The 25,191-nt window shown below is 36.0% G+C and overlaps 1 protein-coding gene across 2 annotated transcripts in view; it reads right to left on the bottom strand.

Moving 5' to 3' along the window:
* The window catches only part of adarb2 (adenosine deaminase RNA specific B2 (inactive)), a 516,612-nt gene that overhangs the window by 350,791 nt on the left and 140,630 nt on the right, over positions 1–25,191 (bottom strand). For both annotated transcript variants that reach the window (XM_089125947.1, XM_089125946.1), the window contains 2 exons: positions 15,321–15,561; positions 13,060–13,156 (listed from right to left, as the gene is read on the bottom strand). In XM_089125947.1, the coding sequence (XP_088982073.1) occupies positions 13,060–13,087 (28 nt within the window). In that variant the 5' untranslated portion in view covers positions 13,088–13,156; positions 15,321–15,561. The remainder of the gene's footprint in view (positions 1–13,059; positions 13,157–15,320; positions 15,562–25,191) is intronic.

Raw genomic sequence — 25,191 nt, forward strand, 5'->3', positions numbered from 1 at the left:
CTGTATATCACAGTATTTCCGAGACTGCGATTAATTGCCTCTTTTACGCCCCGACAGTAATCCTTCAGACCACTTCCTCCGAGCACGACTACATCTGAAGCTGCTCGACAAGTTTGGAGAGAAACGTAAGCACAAGCTTTTAAGCCACTTCACCAATATCCTGCCTGACACTCCGCAGGACTTAAGCAGGAAAAAAAAAAATCAAAATTCCCCTGGATTTACTAAGAGGGGGAAAAGCATGCAAGGTAGCTGCAGATTGCATTCATGGGGGGATTTGAAAAACAAAATCACAGTCACTGTATTTGTTTGTTTGCCCTTTTTTCCAATGTCTTTCTCATTTTAAGTACACTGATTGTGCCATATGTTGTCCTGGAGTGTAAATCCTCAGGAATACAAGCGCAGTATTTAGCACTGTATTGTAATAATTCTGTTGTTTATTAAGTTGGCAGAATTCACACACGTTTATGAGCGGCTCTGCGGTCCAGCATATGCTGCTTGTGACATCAGAAAAGGTCATTGTGTTCTCGCGCTGATTTGATGCCGGCAACAGATGGCCTGCATTGTTGTTTCATTTGTACGATTTGTGAAACTATAAAACGTTTTCTCATTTTCTGCTTGGATGACGCTTTCAGATTTACTCAGGCGTAACTGAAGTCTTTAGCATGTCAAAACTGTTCTTTTAATGTTAAAAGCATGGCTTGTTTGGATTGTGCAAGAAGAAAATAAATGCAAAATAAATTGCTTTAAAGGAGTTAAAATTATAGTTGAGTAGATCTAATTGGGTAGAATTCCTTCAACTTCAGGCACTTTAATGTCCCTGGGGTTTTTTTTTTTACAAACGGATTTTGTCTAATTGAAAACAGATTTCCGTTGTGCATCATTTCCACTCATACTGTAATGTTAAAATTAAGCAAAAAGTGTGAAAAAATGTTATTTAATTTATTGTACTTAATATAACAAATGCATTATCGGCACAAACATGTTTGTTTCCACTAGGGGTGGCACGGTTCACAAAACCCACGGTTCAGTTTGTATCACGGTTTTAGGGTCACGGTTTTCGGTTCTGTACGGTTCTTGTTATTTTTTCTTTTAATCTTAACACTCAAGAAATGTACTTCAACATGTGATATATCGCTTAATTATCCACACTTTAGGATACAGTATTAAAAAAATATATATTATATTCATGCAATCATGCACAAACTGAATTTGACTCTTTGACTTTAAGCACATTTTGGGACTATCTCAGAGGAAAGAGGTGAGATTTAGATACAGCAAGAGAGAAGACATTGACATGCTTTTTGTTTATTTGGCAAAAAAAGGAGAATGTGTATCACTATCTCTACAAGAACTTGTGCATTTTTATCACATAAATCTTATTTACACAAAGAAATTAACTTTCATGTATCAACTGCTAACTTTTGTAGCTCTTACCAAAATTCTATCTTTTAAAAGAAAAAGAGAGGAACTCTTAAAACACTGTCTTTTAAATGTCAATATACATGAAACCTCATTGCCTATAGATAATTAAGCTATAGCAATAGCAAAGGCCATAAACATAAAGTGAAATTTAAGTTCAGCCTCAACACAAAAACAGTACTATCAACAATGCTTCTATTCCCAAAATGTGAGGGTACCTTTTTTCCACTTAAAATTAAAGTGCAGGATTTGGAAACGTATGACTGAAGCTCTTATCTATACATAAAGTGCCACTGTAGCGTTATATTAAAATATCATAACATGAAATCCAAAATGTTCCCACACACCGGACTTATCCCATAGACTCATACGACGCTGGCGCATCCTCCAACTCCCTCATCTCTCCCACTTGCCATTTCTCCGCGTGCCGTGACCTGCAGCGCTCCATACTCCACTTTTACTGTTTACTAACTTGAACCGGCGCTGCACAGAGCGATCGGTAATGACATCAAATACCGCGAAAGTGATGAATGCATACGGAGCCGACTCGCGCTAGTTTGATATTCACCGATCGCTCTGTGCAGCGCCGGTCCAAGTCGAACACGTTTATGTCGCGCGAAAAGAAAACACACGTCACATACGGGCACGAGGTTACATTGCGCATGCGTCGAACCGTGAGACGCACACACGCTCCGAACCGAGACAAGCGAACCGAACGGTTCGGGTGTTTTTTCATGTACCGTGCCACCCCTAGTTTCCACCATATGACAAATAATGACTTGTGTTTTACTGGAAATGGTGGATCAAACGAAAATGTATATTAAAAAATGGACATTGTCACAAAGACAATGACAAAAACTAGTGCAAAAGGTGTTTGATTAAAGTCCACAAGATCAAAAAAGTTGAGGAAACGGTACATTATGTTTAAAGAAATTCTCCATAATAACCGCATTTGAATGCACCACCAATGATTCGCAACATGTGATTGCTGCTCCAATGCAGTTCCTTTCACCCGTCACTGATTACTAGACCGATTACAATGCAAACTCCTTCCCTCTCTTTTTCTCTGGTGTGAACACTGAATGGCCAATAATCAAATCATAAATAGGTTGCATGGAAGGGTTGACTGCCAAAACCCCACAGCTTAAACATTCACACATGACCCTGGAAGAAGAAAGAAAAAAGTTTTAGGAAAAAATGGTTGATGCAAGTCAGGCTTACACTTTATTTTAAGGTGTTTTTGTTACACTGTTACCGATTTAAGTATGTTATTAATTAACAACATGTACTTACAAGGGTTAGGGTTTAACAATAAGCACTCTAAAAAATGATGTGTTGGATTTACTTAAAATATATATGCACCATTTTTGCATCATACTTTTTAAGTAATCCCAACTTGGAATAATTTTACTTAAAATTAACAAGAAAATCTTTGTTATATGTACTTAATTATTTGAGTTCACGCAACATTCTTTACTTAAAAATGTATGCATCACGTTACATATATTTTTAAGTAAAGAATGTCACGTGAACTAAAGTATTTAAGTTTATTTTATGTAAAATTATTCCAAGTTAAAAATTTACTTAATTAAATGATTACGGATTACTTAAAAAGTATGACGCAAAAATGGTGCATATATCTTTTAAGTAAATCCAACACAGTGCAGGCCATGTGAGATCAAAACAAATACTAGTTCTGTTAACTTAACATTTAAGCTCATTTATATATAAAAAATAAGACAATTAAATCAGTTGAACGAACCATTTTAGCTTATTTTAGATCTTCAGCTTACATGTTTTAAAATAAATTAAACATGCAAATCACACACAATAAAGCATTTCACTTTATTATTTATTTTTTACCCAAAACTTTTAAATTGCATCTTAAAATATATTAAAATAGAAAACAGTTGTTAAAATAATAATAATAATAATATAGTCACAATATTACAGTTTTTTCTTGGATCAAAGAAATGAAGGCTTGGTGGGCAGAAGATATATAGGCTTATATATTTATTTTTTTCAAAAATCAATAAAAAACAATTAAATGTAACAAATATTAAATGCCTATAAATATAAAAATTAGTCTATTAATATCTATTAATTTAAACAAAACAGAAGTTAATTAATGACTTTTGTCCAGAGGTTTTGAACGAATCTCTTCAAAAACATTTACTAACAATTAATAACAGTAACTACTGGAAAACAGTAAAGATCTACAATCTTTATTTGAAGCTAAACTTTTGTTTATAGGGTATTTACTTATTTTGATAATAATTTTGAAGGTTTAATTTACTGAATTGTCGCTGTCATTTAGGAATAATATTGTGCTAGAAATAGAATCAAGATTGCCATTATTTAATGATAAATCGTGCACACGTAGCTGCAATGTGTTTTTGAAAGTAATATTTATGTTAACGTTACCAAAAGTAGACTAACCCGCGCCCAAGGCCCCCTTTCCCGCGATCCATGTATAGATATTAGATATAGAGAATATGGGAATTTGTAAATATGCAAGGTACATTTGTTTTATCCAAAAACAACTCGCTAATAAAGTAGGCCTAGGTTTGGTTTACTGTGCTGTTATTACTACAGTTATTACTACAGTAATACATGTAACATATTTAATTAGGACACTTTAAAAAAAGTGTTGCCAAAATCCCTTAAGCTTGAATCTTGAAAGTGCAAAAGCAAATATGTATTCCATTCAGTGCATATTGGTTTTTAAACAAACTGACAGAACCAAATGCAGTCCTTGGAGGCCTCCTCTATAATTAATGTCCAAATAACATCACACATATGAGAAATAAAGTTGCGGTTGGAAGAATGAACAATGTACATCTATAGAAGATCAAAGCTGCAGTAAGGTGTTCAATGGGACCAGGAGCAGATTATGTCACTCATTTCTGCGCCGTTTATCTGTCTACATCAATTTTACATCTGCAGTGACTTGTGTCCAAGTGTCAGAGCTTTAGCTAGAGGCCATTGAAAGTCCGGTACTCACTGGCCTCATCGCCTCCGAATATACACTGGCGTTGAAGACTTCCGTCAACGGCTGTATGCGCGAGTCGAGTTCGGGCGGAAGGATGACCTCTGAAACAGCTCCTTTTACATCAAAGTTTCTTTAAAACTTCTCATTTTCGACTTTTAACTTGCACTGTAAAAATGAATATGCTTATTGTGGCAACAGATTACAAACAATATTATTGATTAAATTGAACAAATTAGAATTGAGTAATACTTAATTTTTCCCTAAAAGTTAATCATTTAAAATGAGTAACCGAAAAATTTACACCAAAAATATCTGAATAACAGACAGACGTCAAAGATTAATTAAGAACTCTTTATTTTATATTGGCAACATTGAAGACACCTGATGTTAACAAGCAGAATCACTGAAGGAGAAAACCGTCATTTTAAAACAAACCTAAAACAAACACTGATCACCATAATGGTGACTTAAATGTACGTTTTTTTTTTTTACGTTTTACTCATTTCAAATGGCTAACTTTTAAGGAATTAATTTGATTAATTTTACTCAATTCTATTGTTAAATTGAATTAATAATATTGCTTGTAATCTGTTGCCACAATATTTTTGATTAGATTCAGTTTTAAATTTATTTATTTTTCATTTAATTTACTTTTTATTTTAGAGTGTATTAATTTTTATGTGCATTCGTGTTTTGTTTTCCTCTGTCCTCTGCGCTTCCGCGTTCATCAATTATGAGCTTACGCTATGCCCACGTCGGAACTCGACTCTCTCGTGAACGTGCATACGGCCATTGCGGAAACCAATGATTATAGTTTATAAAGAGTTCAATGTGAATATTATTCTTACAAAAACCCATCGCTTTCCTTCAGAATGCATTTATTAACACATCACTGGAGTCGTATGGATTACTTTTATGATGGATGGATGCACTTTTTTGAGCTTCAAAAACTTTGGCACCATTCAATGTCATTATAAAGCTTGGAAGAGCCAGGATATTATCTAATATAACTCCGATTGTGTTTGGCTGAATAAAGGAAGTCATATACATTTAGAGTGAGTAAATTAAGGGATCCTTTTTTATTTGTCGGCGAACTATTCCTTGAACTAATAAAGATTATTTTTCTGAATCACTCACTTTATAGTGATAGGACTGCCTCTCTGACTTCCATAATATAAGAACATTGTCATTTCTGACCAGGTGCCCTGCGTAATAAAAGATAAAGAATTATTTAACCACCCACAGAATGTGGACCGATATATTCTCCTCGGCTAGCTTTCTTTTCCCTACGGTCTACTTCAGGCGGAAAACGCAGTGATATTAGTATCAGAGATGATTTTACTGCCATGGTGACAGGGTATCCTTAGCAACAACAAATAGAAATGGCTCCAAAACGGCTTTAAAGTGAAGAGTTAAATATCCTTTATTGTGTTAAAGGAGGGTAATAAGATGAGACGGTGTTTTCTAAGTGAGTGTTAACGATCACATTAGAGCCATTCAGGCTGATTAAATGCAGCAAAATGATAAATCATCTATAGCCACAATACAAATGTGGAGAGAGGAAAAGAAAAGTGTGATAGGGTTACCTTATGTTTTTGCTGGAGATACCACGTTTCATAAGAAGGGAAGAACTCATATTTCTCCATATGAACAGCAGATGGTAGTAGTAAACATTTAGAATTCATTCGGACCCCTCAGATTGGTGCTTTTAGCAGATGACAGCTTAGTCTGCTACGATTGCAGCTAGCATAATTAATGTGAACAATATCATTTGCAGTTAAGCATTAAAACATGAATGATGTGATGATGTTTTTAATGAACACATGTGCCAAATCTTATTTAGGACTATGTTAAAAGAACCAATGTGACAAGAATGTCACGTAGGGGCATGGGAAAAGATTTCCTAATCATCTCCAGGGGTGCGTTAGCTCTAAAAAGGACTGAAGACACAGAACAAACCTTGTCTGTCTGTCAAAGCTAGCCTTAGATTTAGGAACAAATGAAAGAAAGGCTATTGTATAAATCCCACAAGTTAAGCCATGTGGCCTGCGCTCGAAGCCTCATCTTTTGTCCTGTGAAAGACCACAGAGGGCTGACACCGTCTGAGGCTTTACTTCCTCAACCCTCGGTAAATTAAACCGACGACGTGGGCAGTTGGGCCGATGCGAGATAACACGGGAGTAAGATGTCCCGTTTGCCTTCCGTCATCGACGAATGTAGACAGACCTGCCTGGGAGGCAGAGAGATGTCAGATAAAAATAATAGCAAAAAGATCAAACCGCTAGCAAAAAATGTCAGTCATTCTGAAGTAATGACAGTATTGTGTTAGAAATGTCATTTAAAATAGCACTACACAACAAAAGCAGGTCAGAAACACAGCAAATCTAGTTGAGAGTCAGATGTGCTATTCACAAGTTTCCGAGGGGCGCTCCTGTAAAAAATAAAGTGGGTGAAACTTCCGGTGACGCGGCGGAAGTAGCATTCCAATGGTATTTTGTGTGTTAGTTAGCGAAGAGGCTAGCTGTTTTTCGGAGAATTATTTTACTATTTAAAGACGCAAATCTTTATGAGAGATGTCGTTACGGAGCTCAGGGACAACATGTGCTGTTCGCGGTTGTATGTATAACCGGACTAAACTAATTTAGTGGCTTAAACGGGATTGTTTTGAACATAAGCTGAAAACGAAATCAGACTGAGTGACCCTGCCAACGACTTTTCCATCACCTCCCAAAAGACGACGAATCTTCCTGTGTACATTTGTTTAAATTCTTAATGTTCTATAAACTCTATCAGCATGTGTTTGGCTGTTCGCTACTGATGTTACAGCTAAACTCAGGATCAAAGCCTGTGTTGACAGAATACCAAATGTGCCAGTTAATGTATTCCAGTAGCACATTCATTTATAATTTTGAATAAACTCCAAAGCACAATGACTAAGTGTGTATTTTTTATTTTAATTGTTTGTCAGCTCGCACAACTGTCTGTCACCATGCCTTGATGAGTATTGATTATTAATAATGTTATTATAATACTCCCAATCAACTACTGCGGAGGGTAAAGGTACTGTTATTTCACCCTTTTTAATTTCGTTGAGGTTGTGTTCCCACATCGTTAGCTAGTTTGAATCGCTATAACTTGAATGACTGTCAACTGTTGAATGAACGAGTGTCAAGCATGTCACATCGCGCTTTGTTTACTTCCAACCGGAAGTCGCGCCCACTTTTGACGCAAGGCCTCATGGGGCGTAGGAAACTTGTGGATAGGAACAGGTGAGCGGTTCTTTTCAAACATCAGTTCTTGCCGTAGTTATGATTTTAAATCTTCTGGAAGCTTCATCGCCCCCAGAGTAAAAAAATCTCAAGCGGATACATAAATTATAACTTACATAAAACATGTGCTCTCTTAACGGGACACTATAAACCCAATTGCTATGAATTTCAAATATGTGTATGGCAAAATGAGTATTGATCATGCAAGTAAAATAGGATGCGATAAACATTTCATGTTCACTTAAATGAAACTTAATTTTAAATTTTCATAAGCAACTCAATCTAAACTCTTAGGGGGGAAAAAAATGTTCTAAACAGAACCCTGGGGTTCTTGACTCAATTTTAAAGAACCCATGCCAAACAGGTTCTATGTAAGGAGAAATGTCTTAAATGGTTGCATATTTTATGTTTAATGGGTAATTTCAAATTTCAAAGTATGTTTACGTCGTGACCGATGTTATTATTCATGAGTAATTCACAATGTGTATGGATGTTTTTCACTAATGATCCTTCCTGTCGATGTTCATTTATTTACTTTATACTAATTTGGCTAAGAAACGCTATATTTTTGTTTTTAACATCATTAGTGTCAATTTGGAAAATTAGGTTTTTTTATGTATTTGTACTATCGTCGTGACGCCATTACCGTTCGCGCCATGATCAGACTGCTTTGAGCTGAGGAGAGGTAGAGGTGCTCTTTCAATATATAAGCCTATAAAAGTTCTCGGAAGTTCGACTAAGTAGTACATAATATGCAGTAATATTATTGTTAAGACTGTTATAAATGTCCTAGGAAGTGTTGTATGAATGGATGGATAGGATATGAATATGATAGTTTTATGAATTAGTACAGCAGTTCGAGTAGGCTATGTGTGTGCGTCCACAGAACGTGGAGAGTTTAACGGATGTTTTTTTTTTTTTTTTTTTTTTTAACAATCTAGGTATACCTAGGTATGTTGCCACTCTTCCCTGCAAAGTGGTGTGTTCAGTGGAATTTCTGAAATGCAAGTACACACACAAACACACACACAAATATCTATTTTTCCTTTAATTGTAACCTTTTAATATTCTTTATCTGACTCTAACTGTAATGTCATCCCTCTATCTGTCTCTGACTGTATCATTATGTTTTGTAATATATCTAATGTAATGTCCTTTTCAATATTTCTAGCCACTCTTTGCATCCTGTGATGGAACAGCATCCGGAGCTGAATTATTCTCCATTTTGATCATACGTTTTTTGGACTCACTTGGGGCCTTGTTGTTTGGACATGTTTGTCTGGGAACGAAGAGGTGACAATTCATTCATGTCTGTTTTTTTGTTTTTTTTCAGAACCATTTTATTATGATCATGTTGGTCAACTTGTCGTTTTAAATGTCATTTGCGTATTTCTTCTTTGTGTTAAGGGCCCTGATGGCTTATTTGTTTTAAGTAATTAAAAAAAAATAATAATTTCATGTCCATTTGTAAATAAAAATAAAATACAAAAAAATACAAAATACACTGTTTTATGCTTTTTTTCATACATATTTTAAAGTTATGAATTAAATAAATGTTGACCTGTTTTTATAGGATGTTGAATAGTTTGTTTGTTTTGTGAAGTAATAGGGGAATTAAGTTGCGTGTTATACAACACTTAATGAATTTAAAAACAATTGTTTAAAGCTTATGCAGTTGATAAATAATTAACATTTAAAATTCAGCTGGCATTTTACATATTTCCCAGATATAGCGAATACAAAGATTCATGGAACTACTGTAAAAATACAGTTATTTACTGTAATCAGAGAATACAGTAAAAATCTGTAAATTAAATTACAGAACTATACTGTAAAAAATACAGTAACTATCTGGCAACCCTGCTGCCAGTATTTTACTGTAAAATTTACAGGAAAATTGTTTACAGTGTAGGCTACAGCCTATGGTTTATATCTGTTAAATTTTCCAATGTATTCATTTTGTATCAATTCGTTTCTTTTCTAATTCTAGATTGATTTAAAATGGGCTGCTTAGATAATTTATGCTTAGACAAATGGTTGTGAATTTTGCACTTTGTTTGTGACATGTTTTCGTCCATTGTATTTTATATGTTATTATCATTGTGATGTTTGTTGAGACTGCTAGAGGTATATATATATATATCAGTCGAAGAAAAATGTCCCCTATAACTTATTAAACTTATTAAACATGTTTTTGGAATAATGTGCAATAAATCATTCACAATAAGTACAGGATCATCCATTACATTTGTTTTGAACTTGTCCCAATCAGGTTCTGAGATCACAGAGAAACAGAATTTTCTTTTTTTTTTTAAATAAATGTGAGAACTTGAAAATCAGTTTTGCCGTTCACTATGAATAATAACCATTTTCTCACTCTTTAATCAGCTTTGCTTAAGACTTTTGAGGACAGAGAAGAAATGCGGTGTGAAAACGTACAGTACAAGGACAACCACACACACACACACACACAAACTAATTATTCCCCTGGCCTCTGTCAGTGATTAGAATTACTTTGATGGGTTGTCTTCATATTGCAGAGACATAAAAAAAAATCCCAGGCTTTCTAAATTAACATGCAAAGTTATTGTGCTGCATCATCCAAAATGACATTTGCTGCTGCAATCAAACAGAAACGAGTTATGCCTAAAGGAATAAGTTTCTCTGAAAAGTTATGATAACTTACATCCGGAAGGAACTAAACTCAGCAAAAACTCACCAAAGCTTAACTCGGAAGCAATTCTAGAGCGTGCATCAACAGTCAGATTATACATATGGGACATCATAACGTTGACTGGTAATCTTCTATTTCTGGAATGCATGGAACTTCTGCTTGAATATACATTTCCCTTCCCGCCAAAAAGATTTATACATCCCAGGGAAAGGTTATTATTAAATTTATGAGGCTAAATTCAACATCCGTCTTTCTTGAAAGGTAAACTTTCCTTCAGAAATGCAATATATCATGGGGTAGACGTTTCACCATAGGATTAATCATGGTTCTTATGGTGAGTAACAAAATAAATTATATTTTTATTCCGAGTCTTGAGCTTCTGTCCGCAAACAGAGATATTCCACAAGTTTGCAAAGAGTAAGACCAGCTCACATTGGACTGTGTTGGCACAAACCTGAACAACTTCGCAAATAATTATAGTGTAAGCAAAGATAACATGTCCAATTTAGTTGTGCTTTCATGTTCAAGGAAAGGTTTAACGAATTTGGTATCATCTCAAATCTGAAGTGCAGGAGATCTTGGCAGCTATGGAAACTGCAGGAACTGTAATCATTCTATCAAAACTTAACAGTTCTCCAGCGATTTCTACTGCTAGCAGCAGCTTGAGATGTCTCGCAAGAATGACGCTAAATCTCGTCTCGGAGCTCTTAGAGAAACAGATGTTATTTTTAACACTCTTTAGATTAAATGAAGCCGAATAAAGACCAAAAATACTTTCAGAGATACTGCAGGTAACAAATCCTATTTACACTACATGTTAACACTTTCAGGGAAAAATAAATAAATAAAAATGGTACAAAAGTTGTCACTGGGGCGAATGTTATTTATATACAATTTAGCTACTTATATCCACCATTTAGGTCTAAAAAAGGTACAGTGGTGTGTCTCATTGAAAAGGCCATCTCAGAATTCATTGCAGCAAGCTGGCATTTGAGCTTCAGCAAGAACCAATGAGGTTCATTCTTGTGTTACGCATCACGTTTAAGCTTCAGCAAGAACCAATGAGGTTCATTCTCGTGTTATGCATCACGTTTGAGCTTCAGCCAGAACCAATGAGGTTCATTCTCGTGTTACGCATCACGTTTGAGCTTCTTCAAGAACCAATGAGGTTCATTCTTGTGTTACGCAACACATTTGAGCTTCAGCAAGAACCAATCAGGTTCATTCTCGTGTTACGCATCACGTTTGAGCTTCAACAAGAACCAATGAGGTTCATTCTCGTGTTACGCAACACGTTTGAGCTTCAGCATGAACCAATGAGGTTCATTCTCGTGTTACGCATCACGTTTGAGCTTCAACAAGAACCAATGAGTTTCCTTCTCGTGCTACACAACACATTTTAGCTTCTTCAAGAACCAATGAGGTTCATTCTCGTGTTACGCATCACGTTTGAGCTTCAGCAAGAACCAATGAGTTTCCTTCTCGTGTTACGCAACACGTTTGAGCTTCAGCATGAACCAATGAGGTTCATTCTCGTGTTACGCATCACGTTTGAGCTTCAACAAGAACCAATGAGTTTCCTTCTCATGCTACACAACACATTTTAGCTTCTTCAAGAACCAATGAGGTTCATTCTCGTGTTACGCATCACGTTTGAGCTTCAGCAAGAACCAATGAGTTTCCTTCTCGTGTTACGCAACACATTTTAGCTTCTTCAAGAACCAATGAGGTTCATTCTCGTGTTACGCATCACGTTTGAGCTTTAGCAAGAACCAATGAGGTTCATTCTCATTGTTACGCATCACATTTGAGCTTCAGCAAGAACCAATGAGGTTCATTCTCATTGTTACGCATCACGTTTGAGCTTCAACAAGAACCAATGAGGTTCATTCTCGTGTTACGCATCACGTTTGAGCTTCAGCAAGAACCAATGAGGTTCATTCTCATTGTTACGCATCACGTTTGAGCTTCAGCAAGAACCAATGAGGTTCATTCTCATTGTTACGCATCACGTTTGAGCTTCAGCAAGAACCAATGTATCTTAACTTATGTTCCGGAGATTAACAAAAGTCTGACGGGTTTAGAATGATATGAGGGAAGGTAAATAATGACATCAATTAATTTTTTGAGTGAACTATCTCTTCAACCTGATGGTCATTTAGTGTTCACTGGATGGTTATGTATTCTTATGCCAATATTAATAAACTGTTGCTATTTTGTAGAATTGATAGTGAATATAATTGAAGACACCCTTCCATAACATGTACGCAACATACTGCTGATTACAAAATTGACTATTTTGTCCAATATTCATGCATACTTTAGTATTTTTATGCAATTTAAGGCAGCTCACTAGTTTTTGAACAGAGCCTACATTCATGTTATTATGCATGACGCAAAACATGGGTGGACTTAATGACAAACAACCTGAGGTTAACCAAGGCTTCACTAAATAGGTGTGATGTTGAAATATTACTTTCACACAGTCAAAAAACCTATTCACACAGTTAAATCACGAAAATTAATCCCTCGACAGTGAGAGCCACACGTTTTAATTAATCACGCTTGACTCGCTGTGCGCTCAAGATTGCTGGAGTTTGAAAAGAAATGTCACAAAGCCAAGACTATTTATGCTTTTAATCATTTTAGGAGTTTAATCAAGTGTCAGAGTTGCTATAACCTCAGTAAGAAAGGTGAAGATTTACCTGGTTGAAACGTACGGTGATACATCATGCCATCAAGCCAGGAAATGCCTACAGTCTCGCCTTCCTCAAACCCCTTCGAGACTCAAGTGAATGTGCCCTGTAGAGTGATCACCGGGGAGCAATTAGACACAAAACCTTACTTAGACCCACGCCTGACTTGCTTCAAGACTGACATATTAAAACATTCAAGTTGTTCAGCTGTCCTCTGTCCTTTTTTAAATGTTATTGCAAGTGTATTCTATTGTTAGAGTTATGTCTGTTGTCTTAGAATAGGCTGCAGGATGTCACGATCCCATATTCATTTGCAGAATATACAGTAGTCAACATCTGAAGTGGATCAAAACCTTTCATCAACGTTATACATGAATTTTAAACAATACCCATTAACTTTGTTGGACTGTTTTGATTCACTTCAAATGTTAGACTATAAGTAAATGTAAGAGTATGCAGAAAAAGGTAAAACTGTTTGGAATCAAATGGAAATTGATCCTCTTTTTCTTGGGCAAGTGACCCCCATAAGCCAGCAAACCAATGAGATCGCGGAACCGTGGCGACGATCCATAAAAAAGAGCATACGCTGCAAAACTGGATCCGCTTACCCGGAACTATAGTGAGTGGCAGATTTAAAGGGGTCATGAACTGGCTTTTTAAATTGTATTATATTGTTGTCTGAGGTCAACTTATGATGTTCGCTTGGTTTTTGCATTCAAAAATATCAAAATGAGTAAGTAATCGACTATTTTGTACCCTAGTTTTGAGCCTAGCTGAATAACACTCGGTTTTTATGGGCGTCTCGCACTGAAGAGTTTCTACTCACTCGTCAGTAGGGTTGGGTATCGTTTGAATTTGAACGATTCTGATTCCGATTCCGATTCCTTGTTTCGATTCCGGTTCCTAATGATTCTCGATTCCGATTCTTTTAAGAGGCAGGGTCAAAAAAGTTTAGCTAACCTTGCTAACCAACGGCCTATCTGAAGGAAATACTCCTTCTGTAAAAATACTCCTTTTGTCACAAATTTTGCATTTTGCCGAGATTTCGTTATTTTTAGAAAAGTGAAGCCACACTTTGGATCGGCGACGTAAGGTACTCATGTTCGACTCGCGCGGTTATGCCAACACTTCCGGTAGACGCTTCTTCGTTGGTGTTGTTCAGCGGTTTCTTCTTCCGCTCGGCGGACTGTGAATATCGAAACTAGGAATCGAAATTTTAACTTTTGAACAATTCCGGGAAAAACGAAAAGTTAGCCTCGGTTCCAATCGATACTCGATTCTTGATACCCAACCCTACTCGTCAGTACACGTGGATTGTTTTGAAAACGTCCAATGTTGTAAAATGGCAACCAGAATGATTCGCCCATACATGTTCGACCCAGAGTCCGTGTGTTGCACCATTCCTGTCAGATCCAATATAGACGACACAGCACCGTTCTTTACTCTTAATCGGTCTGCAAATCCAGAAATGAAGCGAACAGACGGACAATGTTTTACCTCATCAGCTGGAACGTCATTAAAAATAAAGTTTATCCATGCAGTCCTATTGGAATCCTGAGGAAGCTCATGCAGCGACTGTCTTTTTCCACAATCTGGCACTGCACAATATTCTGTATTGCTCGGTAGCTCGATCCGGTTTGTTATCATGAAGTAGGCATCTATGTTATTTAGCTATGCGTGTAATGCGCGAATCGGTGGGCGGGGCTAAACCGGCCGTGTTGAAGTAGGCGTTGATCTCCTTCTGCAGGGGTGGTGTTTTATCCTCTTTGACGTCATAGTTCCCCACTTTGAAAAACTAGTCGTTTGCTAAGCCTGGTGTCAATAAAAGCTTTTATTGGACTAACAAGGACGTTTTTAGTTCTGAAACTTACAGGATATTCTTATAATATCTCAAGGAAAATTTGATTTCTCAGTTCATCACCCCTTTAAAGAATATTACCATCGTTTGACACATTAATACATCACGGAGAATAACATGTATAATTGATAACATTTTATCGTGTAAGCTTTATGGTACACCGCACACAAGAGTATTTATAGTAATTTATAGTTAATGTTAATTAGCAAGATCCACAAATGGTTTGGGTATGCAACACTGCTTCTATGGACCGCACGCCACTGATATAAACATGTCGGGTCAGTCTATTTCTGCAAATGCACTAACCAACTGCTTTCCAAAACACTGAAAACACAGGAAACCAATTGCCCCCCTCCATTTCTGTCTATGTCCATCATCTACCTGGTCTTTGATTTAGTGTACATTTCCGCACCTGGCTGTGAGGGTGTCTCCACAGCACCTCATTAGTTAAAGGGCTTCGGAGTGTCCTGGCACTGAGTGAGCGGAGGGATTAGGATGGGTGTTTGCCGAATCCTCTTGGGTTCTGGAGGTTGAAGGACTGATCTGGTCTCGGTGGACACAGGGGCTTCTTGATAATGAGTCTGTGTTCCTGCAGTCTCACCGATCTGTGATTAAGAGCTGTGTCCATCTTCTGCAGTCCTTCACACTGAAGCCTGGACAAAAAAAAAGAAAAGAAAAAAAAAGACTCCTCACTGAACAACAATAGATTTACAACATACTGCCATGTTCCAGAATGCTAGAGTGCAACCTTGCTTTGTACTGCCTACCAAGACAACATCAAACCAATATAATATGACAGATCTGGAGCACATGGACGGCAAACATGCACACCAGACAAACAAGCAAATAGCTTCAGCAATTACTATTGATAGTTTAGTGTTAGCATGTTGCTAAGCAAAGCTACAGTAACAAAGCTTCATTATATTAACCATTTAATCAACACTATTAATTAAATGTTAAATATGTATAGACAAATGTTTCAAGTATATGCAAAAAAATATGAAACAGAAATAGAAGTATATGTAGGTAAGCATACGTTTGAAAAGTTTTTTTTGTTTGTTTTTAAGTTAAGTAGGACTTAAATTCTGTAGTGAAAATCAAGCTTTTAATGTTATATATATATATATATATATATGTGCAAATTCACAAGTCAAAAGGTTCATAAGGTTGTTTTTGACGTAAGAAACTCGCGATTTCAAACCACGTTTTTTTTTTTCACAGTTTCACAGTTTTAAGGAGAAACCACTTAGCAATAGTGTTATGAATTTGCACATAGTTCATATTAAAGCATATTAAAAACACCCCCATAGACACACAAACGTTAAAATCTTAATTTAAATTTAAACATCATGGTCCAGACATCTTTTATAGATAAAAGAAACAGCCAAAACCAATAATTTAATGGAGAAATGATCACTGTTAAAATATATTAAGAGCATGCTTTGACAAATTAAAAAAAATATATTTTGACATTACATATCACTATTTTGGAATTGGCTTTTCACAAGGGATCTGTAGCCATGTCCACTTGTCAATCGAATTATCTGAAATTCGGTTAAAAAACTCATGCGGATAAAGCTGGTGAAAGTGTGTTATTCCATCCATGTACGTAATGACGTCACATGCTGTTTTGCGATCAAATTGGTATATCGAATTGATTTGAGACATTTCAAGGTGTTTCCATTAATTTTCGCACTGAATCGAACAACATTCAATCAAACTTTTGCTAACAAATTTTTGTTAGACAAAACGGATCGCGCCATCTACCAAAAAATGATCAATATTTCACAAGTTGAAGGCTAATAATAATGCTTATGTGCCAGCTAGCGACATATGAATGGGATAATGCGAGGCGGTTGTATTCGCCTCACAACCGCCTCGCTATATATTATCCTGCTTATTACATATAAATCAACCAAATAAATAAATCAATCAATCATTTGACACAAAATAATGACTTAAAAACGAGTTTATTGATTTAAAAACGAGTATTGCTTCTGCTAAATAAAATAGTCTGTTCCGTCTCTGAACTGCGTCCATGGCAACGGTGTGTTATACTAGCAGCGCCGCAGTCTGTTAACTAGAAATAACAGACCACATTCTACATTAGAATTCAACCAAGCCACGTAAAAACAAGCAAAACTAACCCAAGAAAACAACGACGCTATAAACATTGCTATGATGATGCGATGCCGATGCCCGACGACGCGGAGGTGACTGTGGTTTGGGAACGACGAGCGCTCAATCAGTTCTGGGAGATCGTGGTTCACGGAAACCCTTTGGTTGAAGCATCTTTTTCTGCTTTGTCCACTTACATCTGTCTTTGTTGACATCCGCCATGTGTGCGCAAACAGACTGGCCGGAAATGAACTCGTCTTCTGACGTGTTGCAACCATAAAAGGGCATAAAACTTAATCGCAATTAATTATTTATTCGGCAAATAACGTTTCCATCAGCTTTTATCGCATTAGCCGTATATCGATCAAGAGAAAATTCGATGAGACCGAACGTATTTCATTTGAGTCGATTTTCATGAAATTTCATCGAATTTTACTGTTTCCATAAGGCTTTTTTCATTCGATATCACTTAATTCGGATAAAAACGTGTCGATGGAAACATGGCTAGTAGTGATGTGGCCCTAAAATATATCAAAATGCTCTTCTGTCAACAATTCCTTTCAGGAGGGCATCAATGATGCCTTAAAATGTGTGTGTGACTGAGTTCTCTGCATTGAAAGAAATTAATTTCGAGAAACACATTTGAGACATAATTTTTCTGAACTAAAATGGAGCAGTGGAATTATTTTCATAGTTTGCAAAGAGGAGCTGCATTTTATATGCCCATCAGTTGGTTCATGCAATAAAAAACAAACCATTTAAAGTAGGGCACTGGTATTTCCTCGGATGCACTTTCTGAGCTAAGACTCTTAAAGTCAAATGCAGAGTCAGCATCCCAGAAATCTTTTGGCCTCTTTGGCTCTTCTCGACGGTAGTGCTTACACAGGAGAACTGCCTCACTGGCCTCCCTGACACCTTGAAATATGTTGTGTTCAGGGCCACGGGTCTCTAAAGACCTGGACCGCAGTGACCCTTTAAAGCTGGGCGTTTCTAATTTGGGAAATGTTTTATTCCCATTATATATTTAATTGTGAGATTTGTCATTGGAGCTTTGAAATAGGCTGGGTGATATCTTGGAAATGAGAAAAACTTAATTTTCTTGTATTTGAAAGACTGAAAAAAAACATAGTTCTTCATATTCTTCATATATATGAAAAATTAACTCATTAATTCAGAAAAACAGAGCAAAAACTTTTTTTCTCAAGAAAAATTAACTCATTAATTCAGAAAAACAGAGCAAATTTTTTTTGTCATGAAAAATTAACTCATTAATTCAGAAAAACAGAGCAAAAACTTTTTTTCTCATGAAAAATTAACTCATTAATTCAGAAAAACAGAGCAAATTTTTTTGTCATGAAAAATTAACTCATTAATTCAGAAAAACAGAGCAAAAACTTTTTTTCTCATGAAAAATTAACTCATTAATTCAGAAAAACAGAGCAAATTTTTTTGTCATGAAAAATTAACTCATTAATTCAGAAAAACAGAGCAAAAACTTTTTTCTCATGAAAAATTAACTCATTAATTCAGAAAAACAGAGCAAATTTTTTTTGTCATGAAAAAATAACTCATTAATTCAGAAAAACAGAGCAAATTTTTTTGTCATGAAAAATTAACTCATTAATTCAGAAAAACAGAGCAAAAACTTTTTTTCTCATGAAAAATTAACTCATTAATTCAGAAAAACAGAGGAAATTTTTTTTTTCTCATGAAAAATTAACTCATTAATTCAGAAAAACAGAGCAATTTTTTTTCTCATGAAAAATTAACTTGTTAATTCAGAAAAACAGAGTAGATTTTTTTTTCTTCAAGTGAATGCAATACGCCTCCATACATCAGCCTCACGCTTTCATGTTAAGTTTTGTCTTGTGTTTTTCATTGGCAGCATGCTTTCATGCTGTCTTGTTTTGTATGAACACACACGGGTTATGAGTGTTCTCATCAGCTACGTGTTCATGTCTCGTTTTGTGTTAGCACGTGGCTTGTAATTGTGTTTGCTGGCCATGTGCTCGTGTTTTTGTCTTGTTTGTTGTGAGCACATGGTTTGTGTGTATCTTTGGTCCATGTACTCTCCTGTTGTTTGTCTAACCCCCTACCAATCTTTTTACCTGATTATAGGTTCAATTGACATGCCTCACATGTCCCTATTTATTCTTAAATGAGTAGTTCACTTTTGAAAAAAACTTTTGCTGATAATTCACTCACCCCCGTGTCATCCAAGATGTCCATGTCATTCTTTCTTCAGTCGAAAACAAGTTAAGGTTTTTGATGAAAACATTACAGGATTTTTCTCCATAATGGACTTCAGTTGGAACCAAACGGTTTAAGGTCCAAAAGACAGTTTCAGTGCAAACCGCAAACTGTTCAAAGGGCTTTAAACGATTCCAAACGATAAATAAGGGTCTTATCAAGCGAAACGATCGCTCATTTAATAAATAAATAAAAAAGTTTAGGTTTTATAAGCTCAAATGGTCGCCTTGCTCTGTTCTGTGATGTTGTTCGTGACTCTCCTGTTCATCAAAATGAACGAATATTTTTCTGAGTTATTTGGTTCATTCAGTGAACGAAACGAATGAATTGACTCGGAAAAAGATTTGTTCATTTTGATGAACGAGTTCGAACAGGAGAGTCACAAACGTGCATCACAGAACAGTGCAAGGCGAGCATTTGAGCTTATAAAACTTAAACTTTGTTATTTATTTATTATCGTTTCACTTGATAAGACCCTTATTCATCGCCTGCAATCGTTTAAAGCCCTTTGAACAGTTTGCAGTTTGTACTGAAAGTGTCTTTAGGATCCACTGAAGTCTATTATATGGAGAAAAATCCTGGAATGTTTTCATCAAAAACCTTAATTTCTTTTCGACTGAAGAAAGAATGACATGGACATCTTGGATGAGTAAATTATCAGCAAAAGTTTTTTGAAAAGTGAACTACTCAAGTCAAGTCAAGTCAAGTCTCCCCTTTGCGGTAGTTTTTGTTTGTTTCTTAATACAATTAAATAAATAAGAACAGCTATTAACGAACTGTGTACATCAGATAACTTTCCTATATAGGAATCCATGCGCCATGTATTTCACTGTAGTGCCTTATTGGGTTTTAGAAACACGCATTACAAATAAAATCCATTATTATTATTTACCCACTTTTAATAGGGCATGTTTCTGCAGAACATCCAATGTACTATTAATAGTGATATCATATCATCTGCCGTGCACAAATTAATAATACAATTTAAGAAGAAACACTTCATGTCTGTTCAATACCCTGAGACAAATGTGATCAGAAGTCGTTATCCTAGATAGCAATGAGATTAAATATTTAGCAAATGGAGACTGCTATGATTCTCCTCAAATCACTCAAGAGTTTAGATCTCATACACCAATAATGAATGTGCGTGCAATAAGCCTGTTCGACATACGCAAGAAGAACAGACTTTTATTTTTTCTCACTAGTCATCACCTCTTTGTTTTGCGTTGGCCATCAAGTATCTGCTAATGTGTCAAACCCCATATGGTCTGTATGCAAATGAAAACAATGGAAAGCCTATCTGTGTGCACGTAAATCCCCCATATGGCCCAAACTTTCTCAACAAATGCCAAGTAAACCACCAGGGAACTGACAACAGAACCTTGAACAGTTTTAGTTTTGAAACACATTGTCAAATATATGGCAACAAAACCAATTCAAACAGATCTCATAACCTACTCGCAGCGCTGCAGTTTATGGACAAAGGCCGCTCTTGAGTTCTGAAAAAACAAATCGGCAGGAGTTCAGATCTGAGCTATTACGTCACCTAGGGCTCATGGAGAGGGATTTCAAGTGTCATTAGAGAGTAATCTCAACACAAGCAGACACTCAAGCCCACCGCTGCCCAGTCCACAGAGGGGCTTATCTGGCAGAACGAACAATCACAAATGAGATCTTTTTAATATCGCCATTGTTTCTCCTAGGCAAATTCTCCCAAAGTCTCAATTGTCAGATTTAAAAAAAAAAAAGGTAACACTTTATTTTGATTGTCAACTTTAGATAGTCTACAGTTACTATAAGAATCTTTGCAATTCAACCCGGTCTCATCCCAAGACGTCATATAACTGACGTTTTGGGACGTCTTTTGACCATACGTCAATATTCGCCTTTTTAGGGCCCCCTTAAACGTCGGTAGATGAGGTTATGGGATCCTAACTCTACCCCAGACCTAAACCTAACCCTAAACCTAACCCGTCACCTAACTGACGTTAAAGGTAAAGCGTCAGTTGTATGACGGCCCGGGATCGCCATCTAGCGACGTTTAAGGGGGCCCTAAAAAGGCGGATATTGACGTATGGTCAAAATACGTCCCAAAACGTCAGTTATATGACTTTTTGGGATGAGACTGTGTTATGCAATTACATGTCATACAGTCATTAGGGTATTTGGTAGATGTCTTCCTAAAGGCCGTGACACATCAGCCTGATGTTAAAGGACTCGACTCAAAGAAAGCTGGCTGTGTTGTCACCTCGCGTCGCCTGCGTCTAGGCCAAAAAGCTGCGCTTGAAAACACCACAAAGACTACAGCTGACTGCCAACTAGCACATGCGTCTAATACCAGCAGGTATAGTTTATATATTCGTCATTTAAAAAAAACAAAAAAACAAACAAAACTATCAGATTGCAGATTTACAAACTGTAAACAAAGCAACACTTGCTTATCATTTTGGCTATAAATGATATAATTATATAAAAGATATAAACTCGTAATTGTGAGAAAAAAAGTCAGAATTGTGAGATAAAGTCACAATTATTTATTTTATTTTTATATTCAGTGGCGGAAACAAGCTTCTCATCTCAATGAGATCTCAAACTGCTCAGCTACAACAAGATTCAGAAGAAAAGCATTTTTACTTTTATTTGAGCTATGAAAAAAAAAAAAAAAACTTGAGTAAAAAAAGGCTAATGAACACTAAATGATACCACAATACTCATAGGGCTCATTTATATGCTTGGTCGATTAACACTAAAAGATATTTTTGCATTAAATGAGCTATATTGAGAGAGTATAAAGAGAAGTAATGGATGAAAATGTTCACATTAAAGGATCATTCCAATAGCTGGCAGCTACAATGAAGATGTGAGAGAGTCGGAGAATAAAGAAATGTAGTTTTGAAGCCAAAGTTATTCAAGGGTAATGTTTTAAGTTTGATATATCTCTCTAACGAGCTTTGCAGGACTACAAAAACAGAGCTTTATGACGCCTATAATATGATCATTATGCAGTTTATGGCTGTGGGTCTCTGTGGGCTGAAGATCACAGGGATAACATCCTTTTTCTGTTTCATATCGGATGATGCTCTGCAATTTTCCACCTCTTTCATAACAAAGGCTTTGATGCAGAGTCAGAAGTCTTGAGATGCTGAGGATGATGGCTCGGGGATGAAACAGTGCACTATGTTCTTTATCTAGTCTAACAATCCATAATGAACAGTGATCAGAATATAATGCGTCATACTGTTGAATGTCATGTCCAGCCCGTATTTCACACCAAAATCGAAAGAGAAAAATAAAAATATGTCTTGCATAAAAAAAGTCTACTTTTGTGATTATACTTTTTTTTTTTTTCATTGTGACATTTACATTTAATGCCCTGCGGCGTGGCATGCTACACTCTATCTGAAACTATTTTAAAGAGCATTGTCATTTTAGCTTTTATAACCGCATATTAATTGCGTGTTTGTTAGAAAAAAAAAAAAATCCTTTGTCAAAATAATGCAGGACAATTTAAAATAGAGATTTTTTTTTTTTTTTTTTTTTTTTTTTTGTCACAGGTCAACCCGATCTCACGACCAAGTCGTACGAATTCGACGAATGATTAAAAAGTGGCTAATTCGTAACAATTCATACGACCTCACTCGTACGAATTAATACGATTTTGCTAAATCGTACATATTTTACGAATTGGCCAATTCGTATGAATTCATACGAATGACCTACCCCTTACCCCGCCCCTAAACTTAACCATCACGTGGGTTTAGACAAATCGTACGAATTAGTACGAGTGAGGTTGTACGAATTAGCCACTTTTTAATCATGCGTCGAATTCGTACGAATTGGTCGTGAGATAGTGTTGGTCATCATTACATACTATATGTATGCATTCTCATGTAAATGTAACATCTTGATGTTAATACAAAAAAATAAAAAATAATTACAATATTTATTACCATAACATGAATTATGGTAATGAGCATTTTGGAGGTAAAATGATTAATTTGCTCAATGCAGAAAAACTTTCTTAAAGCAAAATTTCACTTGTGACAAAAAAAAAAAAAATAGATGAGTGACAAATGAGCCATAATCCATATTCCATGGCTTTGAGGACTTTTAGAAAATAACTCCCTTAAAACACTTTTCACACTCTCACTAGTTTAATTTTGTTAAAAAAAAAAAAAATTACTGCAAACATACATGCGCCACAAGAGAATTCTGTCATGTCCATCATTTCTCTGACACATCCAAAACATTCCCCTCCACATCTCAGAAGTAAACATAATTTATTTTATGTATATATTCTAAATATAGCTACACAATTAAACAAGTTTGTCAAAATTACAGCTTCATTGGAAATGACGCACACAAATATTACATTCACGAAATGTTTACCTTGTTTTTTTTTATTTTCTTCACAAGTCACTGATAATATTTAAAGCCACTCTTCACTGACTCGGTTGTCTCCTTGATAAACAGCAACATGGAGCTCAAGTCACAAGACTGGCAAGAACTCATATGTGGTTTTCAAACTGATGAAAAGTAGGCAGACCTAAATGACATCAGTAATTTTCAGAATATGCAACTCAAACAACTAAAATAAATAAATATAATGTATGTTTATTTAAGTTTGTTTATTTTACAATGTTTAGATTATCGTAATTGTAAAGAAATAATTCAAATTGTTTGAATGAATTGTCAAATTTTAAGACTGAAAGGTAAAACATTAAAATCTACAGTATATACAAAAGAACATTGAAATGTAGCAAAAAGTAAAAGGCATGAAAAAGAGGACCACAATTGAATTTATTGTGTTTATTTTTTCTCATTATTTTTGCTTCATATTACAAAAAGGAAGAGATTACATGTGTTAGTTTTCATGAAAAAGTCAACTTCTGTAACAACAGTGTCTGTGTTCCTGCTGCTGCTTACACACCTGTGTGTGTGTGTGTGTGTAAACAGCAGGAGCATGAATCCGACTAGGAACCATGATGAAGGCGGTTGCAATTACCTTTATTATCTTTATCTTTGATTTAATTAATCCCAGCAGGTAAAGAAGCAGCCGTGTTGGTTTATTGGCAGGGGAGATAGAGATCTAAATGTAATCACGCTCGCTGTCAGCATGCCCTTCATTATTCCTGCCGCAATCATCGTTACCTCGTCAGCACCCGGGCACGTCTTGTCATCTGTCACTCTGAGACAACAAGCTGTTCCAGCCAAGAAAAACAACCCTTGTGTCGCTGACACTTTTCAATCACTGTCCGCTGTGTTTTTCCCTTCTATTACGGTGGGAGGAGGACACGCAAGCTTGCTTTTGTCATTCCCAGGTGTGCTATCAGCGCAGGTCAAAGAAAAGGATCATAGAATGGTCAACGACAGAGAGGTCACAGACTAAAATGTTCCCATGAATGTTTAACAGTCAAATGTGTTCCCTAAAAAGTGAGACATCAGACTAGAATTCATGTGATGATAATTTCATTGCTGCATGGTCCTCCTCAAGGATCAAAAGGTTTCATGAGGCAGATCGCTTGAGCTTCACTGTCTTCCTTTGAATTAATATAGTTGTCAGACAATTTACATAAAATTGCACTCTGTGTCAGTGAACAATGATAACAAAAAGGTCAAAACTAGTTTAACCTGTCTCCAAGTCTGGCCAAGCTTGCAACTCTTGTGTATACCGAGCAGCTGAGTACAAAAACACCTGTAAGTAAATCTAACTCAGTTTACTTGCTAATCGGAAGTACTGACACTTAAAATAACTTAACAGGATTTTTTTCACTTAAGGCTTGCTTACATGATGAAAAGACAAGTCCCCATGTCCCCTTTTGGTCCACAAGGGAAGTTTTTATGGAACTGGTTCCCACAAAGAGTGGCTCCTCCTTCACCATTAGTGAGGTGGAGGAGGAATTCACCAGACCTTC

The sequence above is a fragment of the Pimephales promelas genome, chromosome 22 (genome assembly GCF_988280905.1).
Source record: "Pimephales promelas chromosome 22, fPimPro1.hap1.1, whole genome shotgun sequence".
Classification (NCBI taxonomy): domain Eukaryota; kingdom Metazoa; phylum Chordata; class Actinopteri; order Cypriniformes; family Leuciscidae; genus Pimephales; species Pimephales promelas.